At 37.0% G+C, this 27,499-nt stretch overlaps 1 protein-coding gene across 1 annotated transcript; it reads left to right on the plus strand.

Moving 5' to 3' along the window:
• Positions 1-667: 667 nt before the first annotated feature.
• Positions 668-21,917, plus strand: ebo (exportin ellipsoid body open). The gene is made up of 16 exons (XM_088268157.1): positions 668-807; positions 952-1,230; positions 2,485-2,751; positions 4,244-4,474; positions 5,061-5,231; positions 5,815-5,964; positions 6,585-6,787; positions 8,222-8,377; positions 9,293-9,378; positions 10,722-10,902; positions 12,033-12,302; positions 13,241-13,508; positions 14,840-15,103; positions 18,686-18,892; positions 20,184-20,356; positions 21,525-21,917. Exons 1-16 carry the CDS (start codon positions 757-759, stop codon positions 21,733-21,735), a joined length of 3,168 nt encoding a protein of 1,055 aa, XP_088124283.1. The 5' UTR covers positions 668-756; the 3' UTR covers positions 21,736-21,917.
• The last annotated feature ends 5,582 nt before the right edge of the window (positions 21,918-27,499 follow it).

Raw genomic sequence — 27,499 nt, forward strand, 5'->3', positions numbered from 1 at the left:
CGGATTAGATTCCTTATAGGGTCAAAATGAATATTTATGATTTTTCAGTCTAATATATATATTTAATGTTTATTAGTGTCGGATTGTGGTCCCGTGGTTAGTGTCACGGACGCTTGAGTGAGAGTTTATGGGTTGAAACCCACTCTACCGTAATTTGATACCAATTTTAAATAATGAGTCACTTAAGCTCACAGAAATAGTATGAAACTTAAGTTTTTTTGTAAATACTAACAATTAAAAAAAAAATAATAACTCTAGACTAAAGCGGAAGGCTGATTACCTTTCCTTCGTGTATTTAACGGTCAAGATAACACTGCTTCTATACGATGGAGTGCCCTATGCACCATTGAGTGCGCATAAGGGTTGGAGGAATAATACATTTATGTGTCACCGATGTTTTTGAAAATTATAACTTTCCACATCGAAGACTCATCAGCAAACATCTTTATGTAAATGTTTATGATGAAGTTATTCATTTATTTAATCAACGATGTCAACGAGGCCCTAAATTCACACAAAAAAATTATGTACAGTATTTGATATTTATGTTTTCAAGGGAATTTCATGTTTTTTTGTAGTAACATAGTTGAACGAACCTCGAAAAATGAGAAATAGTAACTAAATAAACATTTTAATCACGGGCAACTTTTGCGTGTAAATCAGTTCAGGAATAATCCGTGGAATTCGTTTTGGTTGGTTCATTGTTATGATTTCGTATTTTAATAAAATAAATTAAAATTGTACACAACATAACCAATGACGAACCCGGCGATACAAACGTTAGAAACCGCTTCACAAATATTTTTGGTAAGAACACATTTTCCCGCAGTAAATAAGTAAATAAATAACCCTTAAAAAAATGACAGCTCCCTGACAAAAATATTTTTGTAGTTAAAATTATAAATTAGAATAATGCCGGATCCGTGATTTTATTGTTTTGTATTTTTTCAGGCTCCTCCAAATCTAGTGTCTCCCGACCAGCGCCGCGAAGCCGAGGCTATCATATTAGACTTTCGGAAAATCAAATCTCCGTATCAGCTATGCAAAGAAATATTGGAAACTTCGTCGTCAGAATACGTAATATTCGAAGCTGTCGGACTTCTGAAAAATGCTTTAATAAAAGAATGGTCGGACCTTAGTGATACGGATATCCTGTCCTTGAGAAATTATTTGATGGAATATGTTCTTCATAGGCAAATACCTGCTTTTGTACGAGAGAAAATTCTCCAGGTTTACTAATTTATTTATTTCTCTATAAAACGTGATTCAATATACCAATTTTAATGTACGTGTATGTGTATCTTTCTAAATCCTGCGAATTGGTTAATTGTCTTGTACTGTTCAATACTCAAGTGACTCAATTTTCAAGTAAATAAGTTTGTAGTTAAAATGGTAACTTATTTAGACTGTTAGATTATCCATGTATTTTGAATGATTTATTCTGCATTAAAAATAATTACAGTCCAATATTTTTGTTTTGACACAAATTTTATTTTGGTTCTCTTATTCTGAGGTAATGAAAATTAATTAATATTATTTTTTGACACTAACAACCAAACCTGCTGCTAGCTCGGTTTTTGGTAGTGTTTAGTATATCTCCTTCAAACCTTTATCCGCACCCCAATGGTGCATAGGAAACTGTATTGTATAAACGCAGTGTTATCTTGATCATTTACACGTGAAGGAAAGGTGAACAGCCCTCCGCTTCAGGTACTAGTTTAATGTTGCTGTGAGTCGTTTTAAACATTATTTGAAGCATTGTATTTGTAATCTCATATGTTGGGAGAATGACAAATAAATAGTCGATTTTTAATGATGAAAATGATGCCAATGAAATTGAAATGATGAATAATGAAAGGATGCCTTTCAATTAAAATTGATTTGCTCGCAATATTCAATTTCAATTTTCAATATGACGGTGTCAGTGATGCCAATAATCGAACCATGCTAGTAATCTGAGTGTGCTAGCTAGCGATGATAATCCTTCCGCGCTAGTAATATGAGTGAGCTAGCTAGCGATGATAATCGTACCGCGCTAGTAATCTGAGTGTGCTAGGTAGCGATGCTGATCCGACCGCGCTGGTAATCAGAGTGTGCTAGCTAGCGATGATAATCCTACCGCGCTAGTAATATGAGTGAGCTAGCTAGCGATGATAATCGTACCGCGCTAGTAATCTGAGTGTGCTAGGTAGCGATGCTGATCCGACCGCGCTGGTAATCAGAGTGTGCTAGCTAGCGATGATAATCCTACCGCGCTAGTAATCTGAGTGTGCTAGCTAGCGATGCTGATCCGACCGTGCTGGTAATCTGAGTGTGCTAGCTAGCGATGCTGACCCGACCGCGCTAGTAATCTGAATGTGCTAGCTAGCGATGCTGACCCGACCGCGCTAGTAATCTGAGTGTGCTAGCTAGCGATGCCAACAATCACACTGCTAGCTTCTCATTGTCGGCCCCCCGCAGTGTGTAAGAGTCTCTCGTCCGCAGCTCATGGCCATCATGGTGAAGCGGCTCAGCCTGCAGGACAGCGGCAGCGAGCGGCGGCGCTACCTGGAGCAGGCGCGCGCGCTGGTGGGCGCGGGCCCAGGCTCCCCTTCGGCCCTGCTGGGGGTGGCGCTGCTGCAGGCGCTGCTGCTGGAGCACGCCGTGACGGTGCGCTCCGCCGACCCGGGCCTGCCCTGGCCGCAGCACTTCAAGATCAAGAAGCAGTTCGAGGCCGCCGATCTCAAGACCATCTTTACATTTGTCATCAAGGTGAAGTACCCTATAATAATAAATATTTGAATGTTTTAAAACATTTTTGACCTTAAGCAATAAAATCCAACCGGGCAATTAGACAGTTGCCACCAGGATCGGATTACGTTTATGACTCTAAGTACTTGGTGTTGTCACCGACAATAAAAAAAGTGTTCATGCATATGGGTTTAAATTGCATGTTGCAAATTGCAAGCTTTGCCATGTCTGTAAGGATCTACTTTATTACAATAAATAACTTATTTTATAGTTTTTTAATTTCATGCTTGTTTTGGGGATTTTTATGATAGTTTCCATATTTTATATGTTCTATGCTTACTATGGACATTGTATAATAAACATTACGAGGTGGGGAATGTCAGATCAATTCTAGAGCAGGTCAGTAAAAACTAACTCTCGAATTATCAACATATCTACTAATAATAAAACTGTCTCTCAATTTGTGAAAAGGCGGAAATTATTTGTGAAATAGAACATGGCGCGAAAAATGTTAAGTGAATAAAAATGGAAAGTGTATTAAAAGTTTTCATCTTTCTCAGTGTCAATATTGTATTTTTATCTGCATTCAAAAATACCATTACGGACGCAAAAAAAATAGAAACTGTGATCATACAAATTTTGATGAAACTGTAACAATTGTTTTGTACACAAACAGCACAGGATTTTCCAATTTTTAAAGGAAAACTAGATTGACAGAAAAATATTACATGTGTGTGATGCATGAATTATGTGAATTTTGTTTCAATTGCGACATATTGTGTTATGTGACCATTCCAGATAACATACTTCATGTGATAGGTATGTTTTTTTTTTTTTAAATCCCTATTCTCGGCATAACGAGGAATGGTTATAACGAGGAAATTTAGTCGGTCCCTTCATCCTCATAATTGAGTTCAACCGTATATGTTTTGATAGGGTTAAAGGCGTGGGTATTATAGGGTATTTTTTCTTCTTTTTAAAATGACTTAAATGATTGTTCTCTGAACTATTCTGATAGGGTTCAATGTGTGGGAACGTCGTTTGCGGCGAGCATCCGACTTCGAATGGATCACTCGGAACGCTGTACTGACTATAGAAATGCTCGCATCGTAGTGTGTTATGTTACAACCAATTGACTTGTCAGTCCCCACCTTAATAGAGAGTTTGCGGGTTATTCCTTTAAAAAAAACTGTTAGCTGAAAATAGGCTCCAATATAAGAGTTTCTGCTTAATAAAAGCTTATTTTCATTTCACCAATACATGTCTCTAGTGAAGTTCTAGTGATTCAAGAACAAGGTTTTTAAATTGGTTCATATATAAAGAACTTCCAAGAAGTCAATAATGGGTAGAATTGGTGGATGTTACACGTGTGCAAAGTGATCACTTAAACCAGCCTATGACGGTTGTCAGCCCCACAAATGCCCAGACTACCATATTCTTATTCATATTTGATGAGATGTCAAAGAATAATATGAAAATAGGCTCATTGACAGTAAGATTATGTCTGATGCAGGTCCTGGAAGAGCTGGAGTCGAGTGGCGCGGCGGGGGCGCCAGGCGGGCAGGCGCTGGCGGAGCGCCTGCTGCTGGTGGCCGAGGCGGCGCTGTGCTGGGGCCACGTGTCCCCGCTGCTGCACCGCCGCCTGGTGGGCGTGTTCGAGGCCATGTACGAGAGCGACGCCCCGCCCATGCTGCGTCGCGCCGCCGCCTGGCGCCCTGTGCTCACCGACGCACGCCTACCGCAGGTTAGACACTCCGGGATGTGTTTTACACATAACACACTTTGCGGGAAAGGCTTAAAAGCGTCTTTTACGTGGCAAAAAACAACGTAATGGTGTTTAGTTACGGAGATCATGAAACTTACTTTCCCTCGAGTGACCGCGAGTTAATGGAAGAAGAAATTTAGCGACAAGTTGAAGAAGATAGTGCTACCGAATACAAGAAAACCAATCTGAAGGAGAAGAATCAATGCAATAATTTTGCATTGGAAAAAATAAATCTACACAATGGCGAAAGACAACATACCGTGTTTCTGCAAAAAACAAGGGTGTAAAAGTAAAAGGACACCCACTGGCTTGACTCAAAATGCTCTTGGTATTTAAAATGAACTAAATGGGTAATAATAAATACGGTGTTTAGAAATGATGCAGAATGCATCGAAACACATGTCACAGTAAATTTTAAGAAATAGCGAATAATTAATTAAAAATAATAAACTCACTAAATGAGATGACGATATTCATTCTGACGAATAGGTCAATAAAATATTTTGTTCTACTTTACTTTTTATTATTAATTTATTTGATCTATACATTGTATTTGCCGTAACAGGTGCTGGCGGCGCTGGCGGCGCGGGGTGGCGGTGCGCGGCGTCCCGCGCTGGCGTGCCTCGGACAGTTGGCCAGCCTGAGTGGGGCTGCGCTGCCCGAGGGGGCACGAGCCGAGCACGCTCTGCGCGTGGCGCGCTGCCTGCTACCCCTCCTCTCCGACGGAGCCGCTCAGGTGCATTACGATATATATGATATACGACGAGCTATGAATATAATTCATATGGGATTCTAGATTAATATAATTAATTTAATTTCATTAATTGATTCAGCAGTCACTTTGTGGCAAAATCTATCCATTTTTAATTTAAGTTATACTTAATTTGTTTGAGCGGTGTTGGAAATGATGCGGAATACATCGAAACACGTGTCACAGTAGATTTTAAGAAAAAGTGGTACATATTTACGAATGAATTATATTATTTTTAATTTAAGTAAAACTTAAATTAAAAATAATATATTTCCTATAGGATTCTAGATTAATGTAATTCATATAAAATTATAGATTAATATAATTCATATAGGATTCTAGATTATTATGTATATATAGGATTCTAGATTAATATAATTCATACAGGATTCTAGATAAATATAATTCATATAGGATTCTAGATTATTATAATTCAAATAGGAATAAACACAAAACTCTTTACGTTTTATGTGTTTCTTCTTTACCTCACCCCAAAGAGTTCATGTTCTGACCCAAACACAAGGTATTTAGGAAATGACTCCGTCTTTACATTTACTTGGTATAACAGGTGGCGTCGGCTGCACCAGCCCTGCGCCTGCTCACCCTACACAACACCAAAGAGCTGCTAGCGCTTCCTCCACACGACCTGGACCACTTGCTGCGCGCCATCGTAGACTACACAGTTCGACTTGTTGACATAAGTGTCTACGAAGAAGTGGTGAGAAGCTGATACAAACCTAATTTGTATTATTCGAAATATTGTTTTTAACCCTTGTCAGAACCCAATGGTGCATAGGGCACTGCATCATATCTACAGTGTTGTTTTGCTGTTGCTGTTGTGTTTCAAGCTCTCCGAGATCAACAGTTGTACGTGTGATGATGAGACACCTCAAGATGTCCCTCGCCTGTTGATGCTTTGCCCCCTTTTCAGCTTTCAAAGACAACAGCTGGAGGTGCATTGCAGGAGCCTGGGTGAGGACCTATCCGACATCGGATCCGTGATAGTTCATAAGGAACTGTCATGAGAGGTACATGATAAAAATAGTAAAGGACATTGGTACTATTAACCAAGGTCACAAAATGCTGAATCTTCTTCTTGTAGAACCTTAGGTCTGTTGATGACTGTCTACAGTCTGGAAAAAATTCAACAAATGGCTCTTTATTTATTTTTAATACATTGTATTATATTTTTAAACTTTAAAACGTTCTCCTGAAAAATCAAGTTTTTTGATTTATGACGCTCTTGAAAGGAGTGAGTGAATTACAGAAAATGGTCAGGCAGTGCATTTCCCACTCAACCATTACGAGTGTGGATGAATAATGGTGTTCATGTTGCAGGGCGAGGTAAGCGAGGACAACAGCTGGGCGTGCAAGGACGGCCTGGAGGCGGCCCTGGAGGGGTGGGTGGGGCTGCTGCACTGCGCCGCGCCCCCCACCGCCGAGCCCCCGCCCAGCCCCGCGCCTCCCCTGCTGCTGCACGGCTCCACGCACCTCTTCCAAGCCATGCTGCGCGTGCGCCTGGCGCCCCCCGACGGCACCAGGTGGGACACTACCCGCGAATGCTGACACTCTCTCTCTCGCTCTGGTTTCAATCCTGGGATTGGTTTGCAGCAATTTCCTCCGTTCTTCTCTTCCATTCTTCCCTGTCTTGTGCGGCTCTTTTGAAATGTGCATATGGTGAGCAGCGCACGTCCACCAACAGGTCCTCCAGGTACTCTCGGCGTGGGCGTCCCCTAGAGTTTGTCCCCAGGAGGGACACTACCCGCGAATGCTGACACTAAAACTACCATATTTCTCACTACCCGGAGTACCCGGATATTGTGAGAAATATATTATATATCATAATGTGTGAATGGGAACAGAGAATTGGAATATGTTTTCATGCGCCAACATATATTTCCTAAAAATATCAATAGATCTACCCGAAAGAAATCCCTTTTTGCAAATCCAGGCAAAAGACAATTTTTACAATTACAATTCTTGCAAAGACACTTATTATGCATAGCTCCAAAACTGTTTTATATCCATAAAGACCAAATTGTAAATAAAAACACTTGTTTTTTACCACTTGAGCATGTATTATATTTATTTTTAACGACTAGTTTGGAAGGTACAGATGCTTTCATAAAGACTATATGATATGTAGACACTAATTATTTCAATTTATTTCGGTTCTTCGGTCAAGATTTTGCTGAAATTAAGTAGTTTCTTCTTTTAATTTATACCTCATATTGTATTTTTTAATATTAATTTTTTTGCTTTTTGTGCTCTGTTAAAAATAAAATATTTGTAATTTATATCAGCACTTTTAATATATTTTTATTTTTGATGTATTATATATATCTATTCTATTCTTTCCCTTTATTATAACTTAAAATAAAATGTATATCCACACACAGGCCATCCTTTATGTTTTTTTTTGCACTTGTAAAATTATATTATATGAGTCATTAAAACTGGGTGTTGAGTCACTTTCTCAAAAGTTTTTTTTTCTCTTTTTTTTAGAATTTCATTTATTTGTCAAAAATAAAGAAAATTCTAAAAAAAACACACATTTACATTCTTAAATACAAAAATATTTTTTTTGTTATTGCAGATATCCATCAAGCCACCATATGTGTCTTATTAGTGGAGTTCTTTTACATATGCTTTTTTTTAAATATTTTTTTAAAATGTTTTTTTTATTTTTATATGGTGCGAAGAGTAGTGTGGTAGTCAATCATGGGTAGAATTGGTGTATTTAAAGTGATCACATAAATCAGCCCATGATGGTCGTAAGCCCTGTAAATGCCCAGACTTCCATATTCTTCTTCATCTATGTTGAGATGTCAAAAGAAAATGTAAAAAAATATTATCTTATTGGAGACAATCCAGATTTGTGAAGTATTTGAACACACTCCAAATGTTGTAAAAAATGTGTTAAGTATTGTTAGATTTGACATTTTATTTAAGATAATCAAGTTCCCTTTGCGTAGGTTGAGCGGAGCCGAGGACGAAGCTGAGGTGGAAGAAGAGGGGTCGGATCTGGAAAAGTACGACTCGATGCTGCAGCTGGCCGGCGCTCTTGGCCGCGCCTGCCCCGACCACACTCTGCCGCTACTCTGCGGGATACTAGAGAACAGAAGTGCTAGGTCGGTTTGATTCACAAATCTTGATCTACTATCTACTATGTATGCAATAATGATAATACTCGTACATATTGAGTGGGTGTGTGCAGTATACATATTTAGCTAATAACAGATATTACTGAAAATTAGGTAAAACTTACTATAAATATTTGTATCAAACATATTTATATATGGTACATCGTAGGCCGTATATATTCTAGTTCGTACTAAACACGACAGTGCTTAAGGGTAAAGACTGGCCGGAGCATTTCGTCGTAATGTAACATGTTACGATGCGAGCATTCAGGCAGTCAGTACAGCGAACTGAGCGCTCCATCTATAGTTTCGGATGCTTGCTGATGCTCGCCGCGAGCGATGTTACGACGTTATGTTACGACGAAATGCTCCGGTCAGTCTCCAACATAAGATTATTACTAATAATAATACTAAGTTGTTTAGAAAAATAAATACTACTTACTTACTTCAGCCTTCTTGTGTCCAGTTTTGAACAAAGGCCTCCCTCTTGGACTTCCACAGTTCTATGTTGGATGCGACTCTCCTCCAGTGCAGTCCCCCCACCTTTTTAGTGTCATCGGACCATCTTGTCTGAGGCCTACCTACGCTTCTGCGTCTTGTTCTAGGCCTCCAGTCAAGCACCTTTTTCATCCATCTATCCTCAGACATACGTGCCACATTACCTGCCCAGTTCCACTTTAGTTCTGCGATTCTTTGGGCTACATCTTTTACGTTGGTCCTTTCCCTTATCCAAACATTCGTTTTTCGATTGTTGAAAAAACAACAACAAACCTGATTGCATAAGGCGTGTTTTATTAGAATTTTAATTTTAGTGTTTAAAGTGTTAAATTTTTTAAAAATTAATCAACACATTCCACAAAGTTAATGCCGAATCAATGAATAATATCTGTGTTTTTATTACAGAATGCAAGAACTCCTCCAATCCGGGGAAGAAGGACCAATCCTGTGTAATGTGTATGAAGATCTTCATTGGACACTCATGTTTGCCGGTTAGTGAAGCTAACTAACTCCTTAAATACTTTATCGCTAATGTATTGTACCGAATATACTAAGGAATAACTAAAACAAAATGCTAATCTGTAACACTAGGGTTAAAATAAGTACAGTACACTACCGATTTTCCGGGATGGATGGTGAAAAACAAATCCCGTATAATCGATTTCCCCGTTAATCCGAAAACATGAAAAAATAAAAACAAATAGAAATTTATACCTACTTGCTTAGTAAGGTGCACATGTTGATACAACTTTTTTTTAAAACCCTTATCCGCATCCAATATACTTATATTTATTTGATCCCCCCTTGGGAATCAAACCCGGGACCTCCAGTATGGTAGCCGAGCATGCTGGCCATTGCACTACAGAGGTTGATGCGACTAGAGATAACTAACCTAAATATGGATATTTTGCATTTGAAAATGATTTTTGATCACCTTGGCTTTATGTAAATCAGCGCTCCGCAAGCGGCTTTTCTCATATATGACATACCAAAATTCTTCCTAGAATTTGGTGGCCCACCAAAAACTAAAATAAATATGTAAAATACATAGACCAAATATTATTTAGTTATAATAATTATTCTACGCTACATTTTGAAAAATAGACAATACATATTAAGAAAAATAAAATAATAATAACAATACATATTAAGAATAAAATACATAGTAAAAACATGTAAAATGTCAAATATGTATAATGAATTTGACCGCAACACACCAGTTGTGGAGCACTGATGTAAATAACATACGATAAGATAACACTATACCAATACGATGCAGTTCTCTATGCACCATTGGGTGTGGATAAGGGTTAAAAAAAAATTACATATCGCTCACTCCTTTCAACAACGTCATATATCAAAAAACTTGATTTTTCAGGAGATCATTTTTAAAGTGGAAAAATATAATAAAATGTATTAAAAATAAATATCAAGCCTCTTATTGAACTTTTTACTGTGCAACAGATCTTTTTAGGTAAAACCTGAATGTTTTATCTCCATTTGAAAAATATTTAGTATATTTAAAAAATAATTAAACAATACCTTTTCTTCAAAATGCAAAAACGACACTTTTTCCCCGTAGCGGGTAAATATTAAGTTAAGAATATGCCGCCTTTGTTGGGATATAGTACATTTTCTGGGCATTCTGAAAACATGCACAACTGAAAATTGTCGATTTTTGAGCGATATACCTTTCCTTTCCCAACTATCTTACCTGCAGACAAGCACAAGCCTCTAAAATAAAGGCTTTCCGGGTTATTCCTTAAAAAAAAGTATTGTTGCTAGTTGTTTTTGCGTGCGAGTGTAGGTACCTTATTCACCCCCGTAACTGCAGGTCACGTGCTGACAATGGAGGGGGACGGCGACGGGGAGGGGGAGACGCCCGCCATCCCGGGGGAGCTGCTGCGCTACACGGCGGGGGCCGCGGGGGACCCCGACGCCTCCATGCGCCTGCTGGAGGCCACCGACTCCGCCCCCGACCCCGCGGACCTGCAGGCCGCGCACCAGGTGGTCAGGTAGGGCCAGACCTATTTATTTATTTATATAATTGCTACTATCTCCAAGAGGTTTGATTACAAATTAAAGTTGTTTTTTTCACTGTAATATTTATTTAATATTACCCTGGACATGTACCTGAAGCGAAGGGCTAATCACCTTTCCTTCATATGTTAATGATCAAGATAACACTGCGTTTATATGATCCAGTGTCCATCGGGTGCGGATAAGGGTTTAAAAAAAAAAATTAAAGAGACGCGCCAAATCGGTCACAAAGAGATCGGTCACGTGTTGGGATAGGAGGGTTTCCTGCACCTGATAATAGAAGAAACAAACGCCAGAGGACTTATACGAAGACATGGGCTGTTCGACATATGAGGAGCCGGAGAGGAAGTGTCATTTGTTGCTGCAGACCAACCTGCTGTATTGAGGAAAAGAAGAAACTTTACAACAGTCTTTCTCAAAGTGGGTGATAACGCCCCCTTATAGGCGCTGGTGGCCTAGAGGGGGAGGTAAGAGGCTGTTTTTGAGTAAATTCTAACCTGATATCAACAAACTGAAAAATTATCAGTTTCATCCTTCACATTAGGTTAGTTTTAAAACTAAAATTGATTACGCTTGTTTTAATTTGAATAAAAGATACTCTTGATATTATAAAGTTGCGTTTTAATTTCTCCCACCGGTAAAAAATAGTCGTTTAAAATTGTGGTTGTGAAAAAAAAAAAAAAAGTCATTGTGGTTTTAAGATGTGGTAAAGTAGAAAAAAATTGGGGGGCGCTGAAAAATAATTGATTTTCATAGTGGGCTATAGACGAAATAAGTTTGAGAATCACTGCCCTACACCTTTTGAAATATATAGATTAAAACGTCTTAAATTTATCTATTTTATTTATATTTTGTATATTAAATGCATTGATAACTTTGTGGTATGATAATAAAATATATTTATATGATGCAGTGCCCTATGCACCATTGAGGTGCGGTTAAGGGTTTGAAGGAAAATAAAACACTCTTCTTATCATCCATTGTTTACTTTGTGTAATACACACTTTTATAAACACTTATTCGTGACTACCGGTTTTATTTACATAATTTTCTCAGTTCATTATTAATTATTGAATAAATTGATTTGATTTGATTTGATGTTCAGGTTGACGAGCGGCATGCTGCGCGTGTGCTGGTGGTGCGGGTGGGGCGCGGGGCGCTGGCTGGGCAGCCCGGCGCTGGCGGCCGACTGCCTGTGGCTGGGCCGGCGCCTGCTGCGCGCCTTCTCCTGCCCGGGCGCCGCGTGGCTGCCGCGCGGGGCGGGCGCCGCCGCGGCCGCGGGCGCCGGGGCGCTGCTGCGCGCGCTGCACGCCGAGCCGCACGTGGCGCGCCGGGCCGTGCAGCTGCTGCTCACCGTGGCCACCAACCGCCAGCAGTGAGTGGATGCTTATTCCGGGGGGGCGCTTTGCAACCTCGAGTGCCCTAGCATTTACTGTCATTCTCTTTTTCCTACCTACATTTCTATTCCAATATAACGATATTCCTCACATTACAATTTCTATTCCTTGATTATTCCTTCCTTTAAAAATGTTATTATTCTAATTTTATAATCTTCGATAACAGTTTGGGCCAAATGAAATTCCGATCCGTGGAGTCCTTTACGACCCGAAAATGCCAGCCAAGCTCAAGGGAAAAGTCTTCCAAACAATCTCTCTCTAACTATGCAATATAGTATTCATATTTGAGGAATTATTCAATTGGCTTTTGTTGTTGTTAAATCTTACTATTTTTATAATTTTTTGATGTATTAGCTGTAATAATTCCTTAATAAATTTAGATAAAAAAGAAATATATGTATCACTCAAGTATTAAATTTGATTTCATTAATTGATTCGGCAGTCACTTTGTTGTAAAATCTATGTTTTTAATTTAAGTTTTACTTAATAAATACCACTATTCCTTAAAATCTATTGTGACACGTGTTTCAATGCATTCCGTATAATTTTCAAATACCGTATTCTTCTTCTTCTTTTTCCTCTTTATTTAGGACTATGTAATTCTCCGGTCTGTTCCTGGGAGATGGAAGACCAGTTCGGCTGTCAAAACTTCAAACACAGTAAGGGACATTTTTTCGTAGTACGTTTTTTTTTGCATTTTTGGACTTAGTAGAATCTACTTAGTCCAAAAATGCAAAAAAACCTACTACAAAAAAATGTTCCTTACTGTGTTTTGAGTTTGGACAGCCGAGCTATCTCTCCATCATTTAGGTGGTCTTCCTGGGAATCTGCTACCTCTTATGCAGCTATCCGCTGCTATTCTCTTTTTTATAATTAAAAACACATAAAAATCAAATTGTACATATGTATGTACCAGGCTAACGGACGTGGCCAACTGCCCGCTGCTGTGGGAAGCGATTTCGTGGGGCGTGGGGCCCGCCGGGAGCGGGCTGGGCGCGGCGGCGCGGCGCGGGCTGGCGCGGGCGGGCGCGCTGGCGCTGGCGCAGCTGCCACCCGGCGCCGGGCGCCTGCAGCGCCTGCAGGACCTGCTGCGCCCCGCCGCTGCCGCGCTCGCCTGCGCGCCTGACGACCCCGCCCTGCACCGGGCGCTCGACGTCTACGCTGGCGTCGCCGACGGAGTACTGGTACTAGTTATTCCCTTCCTTTACTATGTTGCTCTCTGTCGCGCACCATCTCCTCGGCTTCCTACCAGGTCAGTCTGGCATCCTGAAGTTCCGCTGAGTATAGTCGGTGAATATTCCACTGAGTATTCAGTTCAAACCCTTATCCGCACTCCAATGGTGCAAAGGGCACTGTATTATATAAACACAGTGTTATGTGGATCGTTAACACATGAAGGAAAGGTGATCAACCCTCTATTTCAGGTACCAGTCCAGGGTAATATTGAATAAATATTAGAGTGAAATAATCACTTATATTCATTTGACCCCCCCTGGGAATCGAACCCGGGATCTCCAGAACGGTAGCCGAGCGTGCTGACCATTACACTACGGAGGCGGACAAAACTGAGTATAGTCGGGCCACAAAATATAGCCGGTGAATATATAGCTGAGTATAGCGGTCTTTTGGGGTGCCAGAATCCTAAGGGGTTGGAAGAAGAGACACGGGGGGTTAATGCTCTGGTGGGATTTTAATGACTTGACCTAACGATGTCCATCTAAATTAATTAAACCAGGATAAGAGAAATATGTGAGATCCAATACTTTGTTAGGTGGGGAAGACAATGGTATGCCATCTAGACTCCCCCACATTGCATTGCACCAACTCCCGGGCAGATCGCTAAAGAAATGGATTGACAACTGGGAACAAAACTGACTTGATCAAACTTTCGAAGGAGATGGGAGCGCATTATTCTCAATAAGTAGTGTTCTTACGGATACCTTACTTTCAAAAGATTTTGTCGAGTGTACCCGTAATTTAATTAATCTGTTAATCGGGCAGGACACATTAATACGTCAAACGTAAACAATATCGGGTATGGGTAGGACATATGAATACGTCCTTAAAATATATGTTGCGCCCTGGAACAGGCGGGACGAATATTTTTCGAACAACAAAGGTATTAGTCATCCATACATGTCTCCACATGAATTTAAGACACGGAGTGAATCAGTATCATTTCGTTATTGAGAGTGGTAGACGTGTTCTGGCTGAACAGTACTGACACATCCTAGTGAAAGAGTTTGCGCCCGTTACAAGTTGCGTAATTGGACAGCGGACCGCCCAGACGGGTTAAGGTGTACTGGAATGGCAAACAGATTTAAACTGTCAATTTTTTTTTAAATTGTAAAGCGCATATTTGGCTCCTTGGCTGATTGATAACTTTGCTAATCACCGTCACAATTGCCTTAACACCAGATAAAAAATAGGAGTAATATTTAATCTGTAAATAAAAAGAAATGTCCATAGTTGAATGATGATGGTTCTTATTGAATGTTAATTTGTTTTGATCCAGTCGAGCACGGCCGAGTACGTGTGGGAGTGCCTGCGGCCGTGCCTGGCGACGTGCGGCCGGCTGGCGCGCGGCGGCGGCGCGGCGGGCGCGGCGCTGCGCGTGTGCGCCGCGGCGGCCGCGCGCCTGCCCGCGCTGCTGGCCGGCTCGCCCTCGCTGCCCGCGCTGCTGGAGGCGCTCACCGCGCCGCTGCTCGCGCACGCCGCCACGCCCGCGCCGCCCCCGGCGCGCACCGGCGACACCAGCGCCGAGGACGAGTTCTGCGAGGTAAATCAGGGAAACTGGCAAGAGAAGGAGAGTAGGGACAACGGCTAGTTGCACACCCGTGTTCCCACTAGCTTGTGTAACTTTAATATTATATTTTGACATCGTATGTTTTTTTTATTATTATTTGTTTTTAAAATAATAATTGTTTTTTTTTCATTGTATTGCATGACTAAGTAGGATAATCTTTTTTACAACATTTTGAGTGTGTCCAAATACTTGTTCACAATATCTGGATTATCTCCAATTACAGGAGTTATTTTCATATTATTTTTTGACATCTCATCAAAGATGAAGAAGAATATGGAAGTCTGGGCATTTACGGGTTTACACACGTGTAACATTCACCAATTCTCCCCATTATTGACAACCACACTACTTAAATTCTTGGAAGTTCTACATATATGTATGATCCAATTCAGAAACATTGTTATTGAATCACTACAGTATCTACTCAATGAATTAGGGCCACCCATTATTTTTTTGAATACTCTGAAATCTTTTGGATTATTATATTTATTTTACATAAATACTTTAAGTTTTCTATTGACATCTAATATCATGTATATTACCTTCAATAATATGTAAAATATACCTGGATTATTTAAGCCTTTATAAAATTTCAAACCCTTTTTCTGAGAAAGGTCCCTAATTAGCACAGGTAGACAGATAGTTGAAAGTTCAAAAAATAGTCCTATCTTATTTATTAGTGAAGTTTCTTGAGTTCTGGTTGTTGTTTTGTTCAGAGAAGTTATATAGTTATCGTGTCTTGTGAAAAAAACTTAATTTTTAATTTTAGTTCATAAAGTATAATTTTTTTTTGTAAACACAAGTGTTTTTTTTGAAAAGGACAAAATGGGAAAAAGTAAAGATATTTCCGAGGAAAAAAAGTCTAGTGTTATAGTGCTACTGAAATTAAGAATACTATCTATTAGAGAAATTTCAAAAAAAGAAAACGTTTCTCGTCAAACAGTGGACTAAATTTCAAAATCAATAAAAAATCAGTCACCCGCCACCAGCAATCGGCGAAAGAACTGTCGTAGGATTAGAAAAACAACACCGAGGACTGATCGAAAAATCGTTCAAAGTGCCTTAGAAAACCGTAGTGCATCAGCAAAAACATTAAAAATAAAATTGGAAGAAGAGGGTATAAATATATCGGTATCAACACTGAGGCGACGTCTTTACGAAGTAAATCTGAAATGCAGGCGCCCTGTAAAAGTACCAAAATTGACACCACGAATGAAAGCGGATCGATTAAAATGGGCCAGGCTACATCGAAATAACTCGGTAGATGATTGGAAAAAGGTATTTATTTAAATTGAATTTTCAACATATCATTTTAGTAAATAAACTTATATATTTGAATTAAACTTAAATTTTCATTATTTTTCAGGTCATCTTTAGTGATGAGTACCGGTTAGAAGCCGTGACAGAGAGCCGTCGATTCGTCAGGAGAACACCAATGGAACGTTACGATGAGGCCTGTGTGGTAAAAGTTATCAAACACCCCCCTGCAACAATGATATGGTCATGTATTATTAACAATTTACCTGGGCCGTTGTTTTTCGTGGAAGGAATAATGAACCAAAATTCCTATAAGCAGGTCCTCGAACGAATTTTATTGCCCTTCTACCATACACTCGACCCAACAGAAGGTCCATACACCTTCATGCAGGATGGGGCACCTTGCCACCGGGCTAAATCAATAATAAAATTTTTGTCTAACAAAAATCTGCCTTTGCTCCCCTGGCCTGGAAATTCTCCGGACCTTAATCCTATAGAAAACGTATGGAGCATGTTAAAAAATAAGGTATACTCATTTCCAAATCCGACAGTAGACTGTCAAAAAAAAAATATTAAAAAAATTTGGTCAGAAGACGAAGAAATAAAAAACATGATAAAACAGTGCATTTTAAGTATGCCAAAAAGAATTGAGGCAGTTATTTCTGCCAAAGGTGGAAATACTAAATACTAACTATATTTATATGAAAATATATGCATAATTTAAGCGTAATAAAGTGTTCATGTGTAAATAAAATTCAATGTTGTTTTATTCAAGGTTTTCTCTGAGTTATTCCTGTTTGAATTGAGAAATTGCGCGAAATTCTGCGTGGCCCTAATTCATTGAGTAGATACTGTAGAACTTCACTAGACACATCTATTGGTGAGATGAAAAGAAGCTTTTTATTGAGCAGAAACTCTTATATCAGTATGTGAGCCCCGTTAATGCCCAGACTTCCATATTCTTCTTCATCTTTGATGAGATGTCAAAAAAAATAAAAATAAAATAATTGGATAATTTTTGTTTGAAATCAGACATAATTAAGATTCTTATTATTTTTTGATATTTCAACATAGGTGGAGAAGAATATAAAATTCTGGGCATTTACAGGGCTTACGACCGTCACAGGCTGGTTTAAGTGATCATTTTACACACGTGTAACATTCACCTTCTCCATGTCCCCTCTTGGCCGCCTCCGCGGTGTAATGGTTTGCGTGTTTAGCTACTGTGCTGGACGTCCCGGATTCGATTCCCAGGGAGGAGTGAAAATAAAAATTAGTCATATTATTTTTTGACATCTTAACATAGATGAAGAAGGATATGAAAGTCTGGGTATTTACGAGACAATCACACCACAAAAATTCGTGGAAATTTTATATAAATGATTCAATTTCGAAACATAGTGCTTGAATCACAAGAATTTCACCAGAGACATCTATTGGTGAGATGAAAGTTAAATTTTCCCTTAAATTTTTATTAAGTTCTTTAACCATGAGTTCTAAGAAAATTAATAATAGGAGCCAAGCAACGTGGAAAATGGTTAGGATCATCATAGAGGTGAAAAAAGAGATTGTTGATAAGTATGAAAGTGGCATACGTATCCGGGACATGGCTGCAGCTTACCATATGCCGAAAATGACGATTACTACGATTGTGAAAAACAGAGACATTATTTAATCGCCTAAAAATATGATTTTTTTTCGTGGGAACAGATTAATCATTTTCCCTTTATTTCTTATGGGAATATACGTTTGGCATACGTCCTATTTGGTATAAATCTCATGATCTGGAATGGATTAAGGACGCATACCGAGTTTCCACTGTATTTGGTCATACTCAAAATGTTGTTAATAAATATTAGTGTTTTTACACTCTAATATTTATTTAATATTACCCTGGACTGGTCCCTGAATACTATGTATCACTTACTGCATACATTATAGATATAATAATAATAATAATAATAATAAATCTTTATTCCAGCTTGACTAAGTGGTGCAATACTTAGCCATATATAAGAATAAAAATAATGAACACAAAATAATACAAACGAAAAAGTACAATAAACAGCCGAAAGTTTTTGCTTCATGCATACCAAACCGAGTAATTATACTGTAAAAATTCCATCTCAGAATAGGAAAGTATAAAGATACGTACTTTAACAATCACCTCTCCGAACCCAAATTATTTCAGCAACTGGTACGAACCCATAGCAGCTCACATAACTGTTTGCGCTATATCTCGAAAGAACCGTTAAGGGGGGATCTGTTTGATTTGAAATGGTCCCGGTGTTGTTGCAGGAGCTGTCCCTGGTGATGGAGATGGGCAGCGGCGTGGTGGGCGCGGGCTGGCTGCAGGAGGCGGGCGCGGAGGGCGCGGGGCGCGTGGCGGCGCAGGCGGCGGCGCGCTGCGTGCTGGCTCGTCTCGCGCCGCCCTCGCCGCACCTGGCGCGCCCGCAGCTGGCGCACCAGTACTACCGCCTGCTGCAGGACCTCGGCGCGCGAACCGTCAGTACACTACTCACAACAATTTCAATTTAAATTTTATTCAACAACAAAAAATTAATATATACATAACAAACAATATTCAAGGCGTATATATTAAAAGTAAGCAACAAGACTTAAAGGTGTAGGAGAATCCCGCTTCGGAAAACTCCTTCGGACACATGGAACAGATTAATATCCAATGTGATATTGTTCAACATAGCGTTAGCTCTTCCTACAGGCATAACCATCGGCAGGTTGGTCCTGTGTATAGGAATGTGCAACAATCTATGCCGACGCTGTCTTAGGTAACTATCAGGAACATACAGACCAATGTTCCGGATAATTTCAGGATTATCGATCATACTGCGCAACAATCGATAAAAATGCGTAAACACTTACCTACATATATTACACATACATATATCTAATCAAGATAGTACACCAACGACCGCAAGATTTTGATTTATCAATATCGAATAAGGTAATTATTGTGATTGTGCAAAAATTACATCTCAGAAATAGGATATTAAAAATTTAGGATATACTCGGTAGGGTCGCTTTTGTAGCTTAAGTGGTTTGGTATTCCTCCTTAACACACTTTGGACGGGAAAGGTATTGCTACCCGTTCGGTAGATTGATGCTTAAGGACGGGAAAGGTATTTTTTACCTTCTGCGCCGCCCAAAAAATAAGGAATTATGTATTTAATGTTTTTGCAAGAACATTATGTACCAATCTCTTTGTTAAGATCTTAACTTTACATGCATAATTATCAAATCCCATTGCCAGCGGTTCGCAGGCGTAAAAACACCTGTCCGAAATGTGTTAAGACTTTGGGTTTGGGGGTGGGTATAGAGTGCCGGAGGTTGACCTGTCGATGCGGGTGGTTTCCTAATGGGGCTGGGGTTCCCTAGTAGAGTTACTAACTTTCCTGCCGCTGTCACCCTGGGTATGAGAAGATGGTGGTGAATTTTACACACTTGTTAATATTAACTTACATGCCCCGCTGACAGTGAGGGACTTTGAAAACATTAGTAACACAAAAAAAAAATAATTGACCGCGAAATTCTTTGCACGATTGATTAAATACCGTAATAAGATCTAAAAAAATAAAAGTAAAAGTTTTTTTGGAATGGAAACTGAGAAAATTTGTAAAATTTCATCGGTTAAAAATTCTGGAAAATTTCTATACCAGACCTGGAAATGTGGCGGAAACCTTCAGAGTAGAGTTGAGAGGATATTGTTTGATTGCTGCGAAGTTTCCTTGTAGAATATTTATAAGAATGATCAGATGTTCGGATGTACTTTGTGCAGATCTGTTCCTTGGAGGATGAGTACTTCAACGCGGCGGTGGCGTCCATCGGGGAAGGAATGGAGAGCGGCGCTGGCGCGGGGCCCGTGTGCGAGCTGCTCGGGGAGATGGCGGCACTGACCAGCGAGGCGCAGGAGCCGCGCCTCATGCACGCGCTGCACACACTGACCGGAAGGTACACAATTCGCACACGTCCACGGGGGACATTTATTCTTAGAAACTTTTTAATCAGTTTCTGACATTTTTTAAATTCCATCAATTGATTTGGCAGTCACTTTGTGGTAAAATCTATCCATTTTATACGGTGTTTGAAAATGTTGCAGAATCCATCAAAACATGTGTCAAAATAGATTTTAAGAAATAGTCATATTTTTTGGAATTTTTTAAATGTTTTTCGCAGATACTTAGTGGCACATTTATTTTATTAAGTTTTTTGAAAATATCTAACATCTCTAAATGTTGCTACAGTTGCAATATTGCTTATTATGTTACTACTAAGGCTTTACTATTTATGATTAAAGTTACTTTAATTTCACGCAATTCTTGAGTGAAAAATTCTAGGCCAAAACACTAGCTATCTCATTAAACATGAGTATATACTATTAAACTGATTGCAATGAAACTTACAAGAGTTATTGTGTGCATGCTCTCGGTGGTTTCTGTAAAAAAAATGGGAGCAAAAACAAAAACGGGATCAGAAATATGCTAAAACTATTTTCCCATTTTGACGGTTTTCTTACACCATTTTGACATTTGGAAACACAATCTAAATAATTTTAATTTTTTATTGTTTTTGGAACATACGGTAAACCTGGAAAAAATTATTTCTCAGGTTTTTGTTCCAAATTCAAATATTATGAAAATGTGTCCTGTTTGATAGATTTGAATATGTGTAGGTACCTATACCGGTTAACCTGGGTAGGTATAATTTATTTGTGCATTTATCAACCTGTACACATATTTTTAAATTTGCATTTAGAACGAAATTGAATTTAAAACAAAGGAAGTGAGATTCTACTATTTTTTTACTGTTAAAATGGTGAAATACACACCAACCCGAGAAACAAAGAACATTTTATATGCAAAAGCACTTCAATAAACATAAAGTATTGCAATGCATGCAAAAAAACCACATTTTTCACTCAAGAAAATTTATTAATAAATAAACAGAAAATATAACTATGTACTATAATTAAAGTTCTTAATAATATAACATGATTAAATGAAATTTGCTTTTTTGATGGGAATTCTGGAAGTTGACATTGCAGTCAATGTGTTAAATTAAAAATGGGTCAATTTTATTAATAGAAGGTGTGATAATAATGCGGTGCTCCCCCTTGCAGGCTCCTGACGCTGAGCGTGAGCGGGGCTCTGCAGGAGGTTACGAGGCCCGTCTCCTCCGCAGTGTACAGTCTGCTGTCCGCACAGCCGGGGCTCCGTGCGCAGCTGCCCCCGGCGCTGGCACAGCACCACTTCGACGGCCAGCGCCAGGACAGCCTGCGCTTCCGGGACGACTTCGAGAAGTTCATCGCCGAGATGCAGACCGCTCTGTAGTGCTAGTCCACCACTTCTGACAGTTTACCCGCGATACATCGAGCACTTCCCGCCCAAACGCTGTAGGAAGAATTTAGTCCTTTTTACTAGCTCACTTTGCGGTACAGCAATGCGGTGTTCGGCAACCTTTTCCCAACTACGACGCACCAAAATCTTTCCTAGAATATCGTGGCACACCAAAAGCTAAAATATCTAAACCATTGAAAAATTATTTAGTTATTATAATTGTTCTATACTACATTTTCAAATTATCCCATTACATACATATTTTTTTAGACATTGAAAATTTCAATAAGCTTGTATATGTAACATCAAGTATCTAAACCCGCTCTGCGGACTTATCGGTAGTCTCATTTTTCATGAAATGTAAGGCTCAATTCCGAACCATGGGGGCCCTAAAAATGACTAAGCTTCTTTGCCCTTTGACATGTAGATCTGCTCCTATTCTCACTAAATTCACTTGACACACAGTGAGATTCTATTTAGAGTATTTTATTTATTTAATCTATTTTAAATTCCTCTTTTATTGTTAGTATTTAAGGAAATACAAATTATTTCCAAGTTTGTATGTTAATTAAAGTATTATTTTATAAAAAAATAATCATTTACACTGTAAATTCATCTTTTTAAGCTTGGACAAATCCTAAGAAACTTATGCAGCATTCTTTCAAATGCATCTCTTTATATGCTGTGGAGTTTTTATTTTTATTAAAAAAAAAGAACACTAAATTTTTGTATGTATTAATAATACCTGCCGTATAAATGGCACATTTAGCCCGTGCCACTCAATAATAGCAAACAAATATTTGAACCACTACAGACTTTATGCTATTTAGAAAATCTATTAATTTTAATAAAATAACTGTTTACATAGGTCAATTTTACATGATTTTTTGCTTCCGTTAAGAGGCTTGTTACCATTTTTTTTAATTTTTTCATTAAACACGCAATCAGTGTTTATGAAAAATTGCCTGTCGAATGCCTATATTATTTATTCGTTAGCTAGCCATTTTTAAATAGTTTAAATATAGATAACCTTTGTTTTGTCCTTTGTAAAGATTTTTATTTCTCATTTCTGTATTGAAATGTCATTAGTGTACCATGACAATAGTGTAGTATTTGTTTTATTATCAGAATTGCTCATATACCTAAATGGCATCCATAGTAGTACATACTATGATAGTACATACTTTGATATAAAATCACATATTGTTTTGAAATATATATTGTAAGGACAGAAGGACTTACTTTAAATGTTTACACACCTGTTAACAATGAAACAAATGTTTTTTCAACAGTTCTTAAGCTTTCTAAACTACAGAAAAAATGCGTCACAGACAGATACAAAATGTATAAATATAAACTTAAGTGAAACCTCAATGAACGTCTGTTAAAGAATATTAGATATTAATTTTTTCCAACGTCCCTCTTCAAGTATTTTTTTTTGGGAGGTTGGAGTGCCAAATAAATAATTTGAAAAAAAAAACATTTTGACAAGAAGTTAACTACATAATAACCATTAAAATCCCTGGCGATTTCGTAAAACGTGTTCATTGGTATCGGTCAAGTGTAGTTAACGGAAGATTAATAAATCATTATAAAATTGACTGTAAATATAGCATTCAAACAGTTGTTTATTGAAATAATTCAAACCAGATATCACACGAGTGTAAAACAAGTCAACAACGGTTAATGTATGCATACAATTATCATTTCATTTACATTTGAGTCACTTTATCGGATGTAAACATGCTTAAAAAATCTTAGGGAAGTAAAATACGGGAATTCATATCCATCGTTTTCTTTTAAATCTTACAGATATTTTTGAATCAGTTAATAAATCATATATATTCAGTGCAAAAATTCTATAGAGTTGTTAAAAAAACTCCAGGGGTGCTTATAAATAAATTAATTGATCGCCCGTGAATTAATAAACATTAACATTTTTACTTATATAGATATATATGTAATGATTTTTTCCTCGTGGAAGCCGTCCTATAATATGAACTCCCTTTATTACTCTTCCTAAAACAATCTACACAGGTATATAAACAAATAACAATTTTCACCGAGACACCAAACGGCTGTGATAAATGAATATAACTTTCTTCATGATTATAATTATTTAATTTTGCAGTCAGTAGATTTTTTAAAGATTATTGTGGCATTGACTCGATTAAATTTTGACCATGTTTGTGGCAGTTAATGAAGCTTTTTTTACCTTTTTTTTTTTAACTAAAATTTTTATTATATTTTCAGATAAATTAAAATTTAACACATTATATTTCATTTGAGGTCGCAATATAACTAAAAATGTTGTAAATATTTTTCATTTCAATTTAATAATAATATAAACTCTTATAAATGTCGCCTCCGTAGTGTAATGGTCAGCACGCTTGGCTACTGTTCTGGAGGTGTCGGGTTCGATTCCCAGGGGGGGTCAAATAAATATAAGTGATTTTTTCACTGTAATATTTATTCAATATAACCCTAGACTGGTACCTGAAGCGGAGGGCTGATCATCTTTCCTTCATGTGTTAACGATCCAGATAACACTGCGTTAATATGATGCAGTGCCCTATGCACCATTGGAATGCGGATAAGGGGAGTTAGAAGAAGATTCTTCTCAACTTTATAACTTTTACTTTTATAAATGTCGAGATATTCATGCACGCTGTCACAAGAATTTAAACTGTATGTTACGCGAATGGAAAATATGACATTTACAAAATCTATGATGTGTAATAGATGTTGTGTTGTTCAAAGGATGTAAAAGTAGTTAAAAAATAATAACTTTAAGAGGATATTTGAAAATAAAAAAAATTATTAAAAAATATCTCTTGCATAACTCCAAATTTCCACTGTCTGATAATTATAAGAATTAATAGATTTAGGAAGGAAATAATTCATGTCTTAACTTTTTCTTAAAAACATATTCCATATTTAATTGACTTGCAAAATTCACAAGGATTGGTGTTTGATATTAATTAAGATTGCATTTCCCCTAGATATATAAATAATGTAAATGTGAAAAGTTATTCTCTGATATCTTCCAAACAACATTTGTTTTTTTTTTACGTTGAATTTGTAACCATGTAATTTATGATTAGTTTTAATTTACATTTGCAAATATATTCATTATATGTATTATTTTAACATTACAAGTTCCTAAATGTTTAGCTTTCGATACTCAAAGAATTGCTATTCTTTAGTCTAATTCTTTCACTAGAGTCAAGCAATAAATATTGGCCATAATAATGTTTTGTATTATTAATATTAATGATTATTAAATTGATGTTAACTAATTTTGAATTCAGTTTGTGTATCTTCCTTAGAATAGTTTCAACCGACATTTCGCTCACTCCTTTCAAGAACGTCATAAATCAAAAAACTTGATTTTTCAGGAGAACGTTTTTAAAGTTAAAAAATATAACACAATGTATTAAAAATAAATATCAAGCCACCTATTGAACTTTTTACTGTACAACAAATCTTTTTAGGTAAAACCTGAAGGTTTTTTCTCCATTTGAAAAATATTTAGTTTATTTAAAAAAATAATTAAACAATACCTTTTCTTCAAAATGCAAAAACAACACATTTTGCCGTGTACCGGGTAAATATTAAGTTAAAAATATGCCTCTTTTGATGGGATATAGTACATTTTATGGGCATTCCGATAACATGCACAACTGAAAATTGACGATTTTCGATTTATGACGTTCTTGAAAGGAGTGAGCGATTTATCCTCTCGGTGAAAAAGTTACTTTAAACTTAACTTTTCTGAATATTTTTTTTGGATTCTTCATTTGTAATTTTTTTTATAATTGTAATCTGGAATGTGATATAAAAAATTACCAGCGGACTGTTTCATAATTGATTTTTAAAAATAATATTGAAAATATGAAATGTCCTTTTGAAAATAATATTATATTATATCATCCGATTGTGATTTATTATTTTTGTATGAAACATTTAAAAAATCTCTAATGAATTGAATATGAAAAAGGATTTAAAGTGCACGAAAAGCAATATTTTCACTGTCCCCAATTTTTTTGTGTTTATTCAACAAAATATCTTTGCAATTAATTGTAAAATGAACTATTTTAAGATCTTCCTTTAGCGTGTAATTCTATTTTTTTTATCTAAAATATATAGATATTTGTCTAAAATTTGTGTTTTCAAAACCAGTTTAAAATTATAATAATATTAAATTAAACTTTTTAAATTGACAAATTGAAATGAAATGATAAATCACAATAATGTTTTAAATGTATTAAAAATACTTGAAGTGTATTTTTATGACATAATTGGAGGCGGCCAACTGTTGGTTGACAGAAAAATTATATCAAAGCGGCGTAGTCTCACCTCTTTTGTCTCTCTATTCCCTTTCAAAAGCACATATCGAGTGTAGTTTTTTAGATCTGTACCGCGCAAAAACGTTATTTCGCGGGTCTTTTTAGTACCCAAATATCAAATCCATTTAACATTGCTAAAAAGCCATTTTTATAATTGATTCGAGTGTTTTTATCTCTTTGAAAAATAATGTATTTTTCGTGATATAAATGTATGTAATAAAAATATACATAGCCATTTAGTTCTTTCACAAAAATATTTGTTCACACTTTTTGTGTTGATTCGCGGTCATGCAGTTAGTGTTGCGGGCTCTGAGTCAGAGTTTCTAAGTTCGTATCTTCTCTACGACAATTTAATACCTTTTTTACAATAATGAGCCGCTTAGGCTAACGAAAATAGTATGAAAGATTCGTTTATAAAATAAAAATTTAAAAAAATTGTTTAAAAAAAAATTGTTGACTAATTACTTATTGGGTACCTGAACCAGTTTAATTTTCTGTTAAAATTGTATTTGAAATTATGTTTTTTTTCTTTTTTAAATTACCAATTGCCTTATGAAAAAATCTTTCCAATCACTAATAAGTATAAAACCAAGTGCTTGTTTATTTATAAATAATTTTAAAAAAATACTCATATGATTTATGATAGATGATCTTTATCATCGAAATATGCAGGAGGGAGCGGGATAACTGGTGATTTTAAATAGATTGAAAAAAGTATTTAATATTTTTTCACATTGTCACCACGATTAAATAAAAAATTATTTATGAATTGTTCGTTTCCATATTATATCTTTTGAAAATTACATCTTATAAATAAAGTCCTAGAGAATTACGTCAGCTTACTTATATGTTTTATTATATGCTTTGATTTGGAAAATATTCAATACTTTTTATTTTTATGGTCATTTTATTATCACCCATTATGTATTTTGTCAACCCTGTAGATTGATGTGTACTAACAGTGAAAATAATAAAGGCATACCTCGTAATACATTGCCTTCATCCTATGCCCACTTGTGATTTTTACATGTTAAAACTTACACACATTACTTACTCTGTGTTAAGCTGTGTCTACACACCTTGAGGTATTCCTGTAACTTGTATTACAAAATTTAAAATCATAATCCACTGGCACGACACGGTATGCCTTGCCATACGCGTCTGAAAAATACATTAATTTAGTAAGTGCAAAAAAATCACCTGGCTATAGTTGCATACGCCTTGTCGAGCCAATGGGTCACAAGTTAAAACCTTGCTGTGTATATAGTTGGGAAACAGTGGTTAATCTCAGATTCAGTTTTTTTTTTATAATTTATTTACTAAAATCAATTTTCACAAATAATACATTTATCAAACAAAACAACTTCGTTTTCGGACAGTAAATGCTCAGTATTGTTATGTCTTAAGTT

Source organism: Brachycentrus maculatus, unplaced genomic scaffold, assembly GCF_059751285.1.
Source record: "Brachycentrus maculatus isolate JH-2025_06_01 unplaced genomic scaffold, ASM5975128v1 h1tg000315l, whole genome shotgun sequence".
NCBI classification, from domain to species: domain Eukaryota; kingdom Metazoa; phylum Arthropoda; class Insecta; order Trichoptera; family Brachycentridae; genus Brachycentrus; species Brachycentrus maculatus.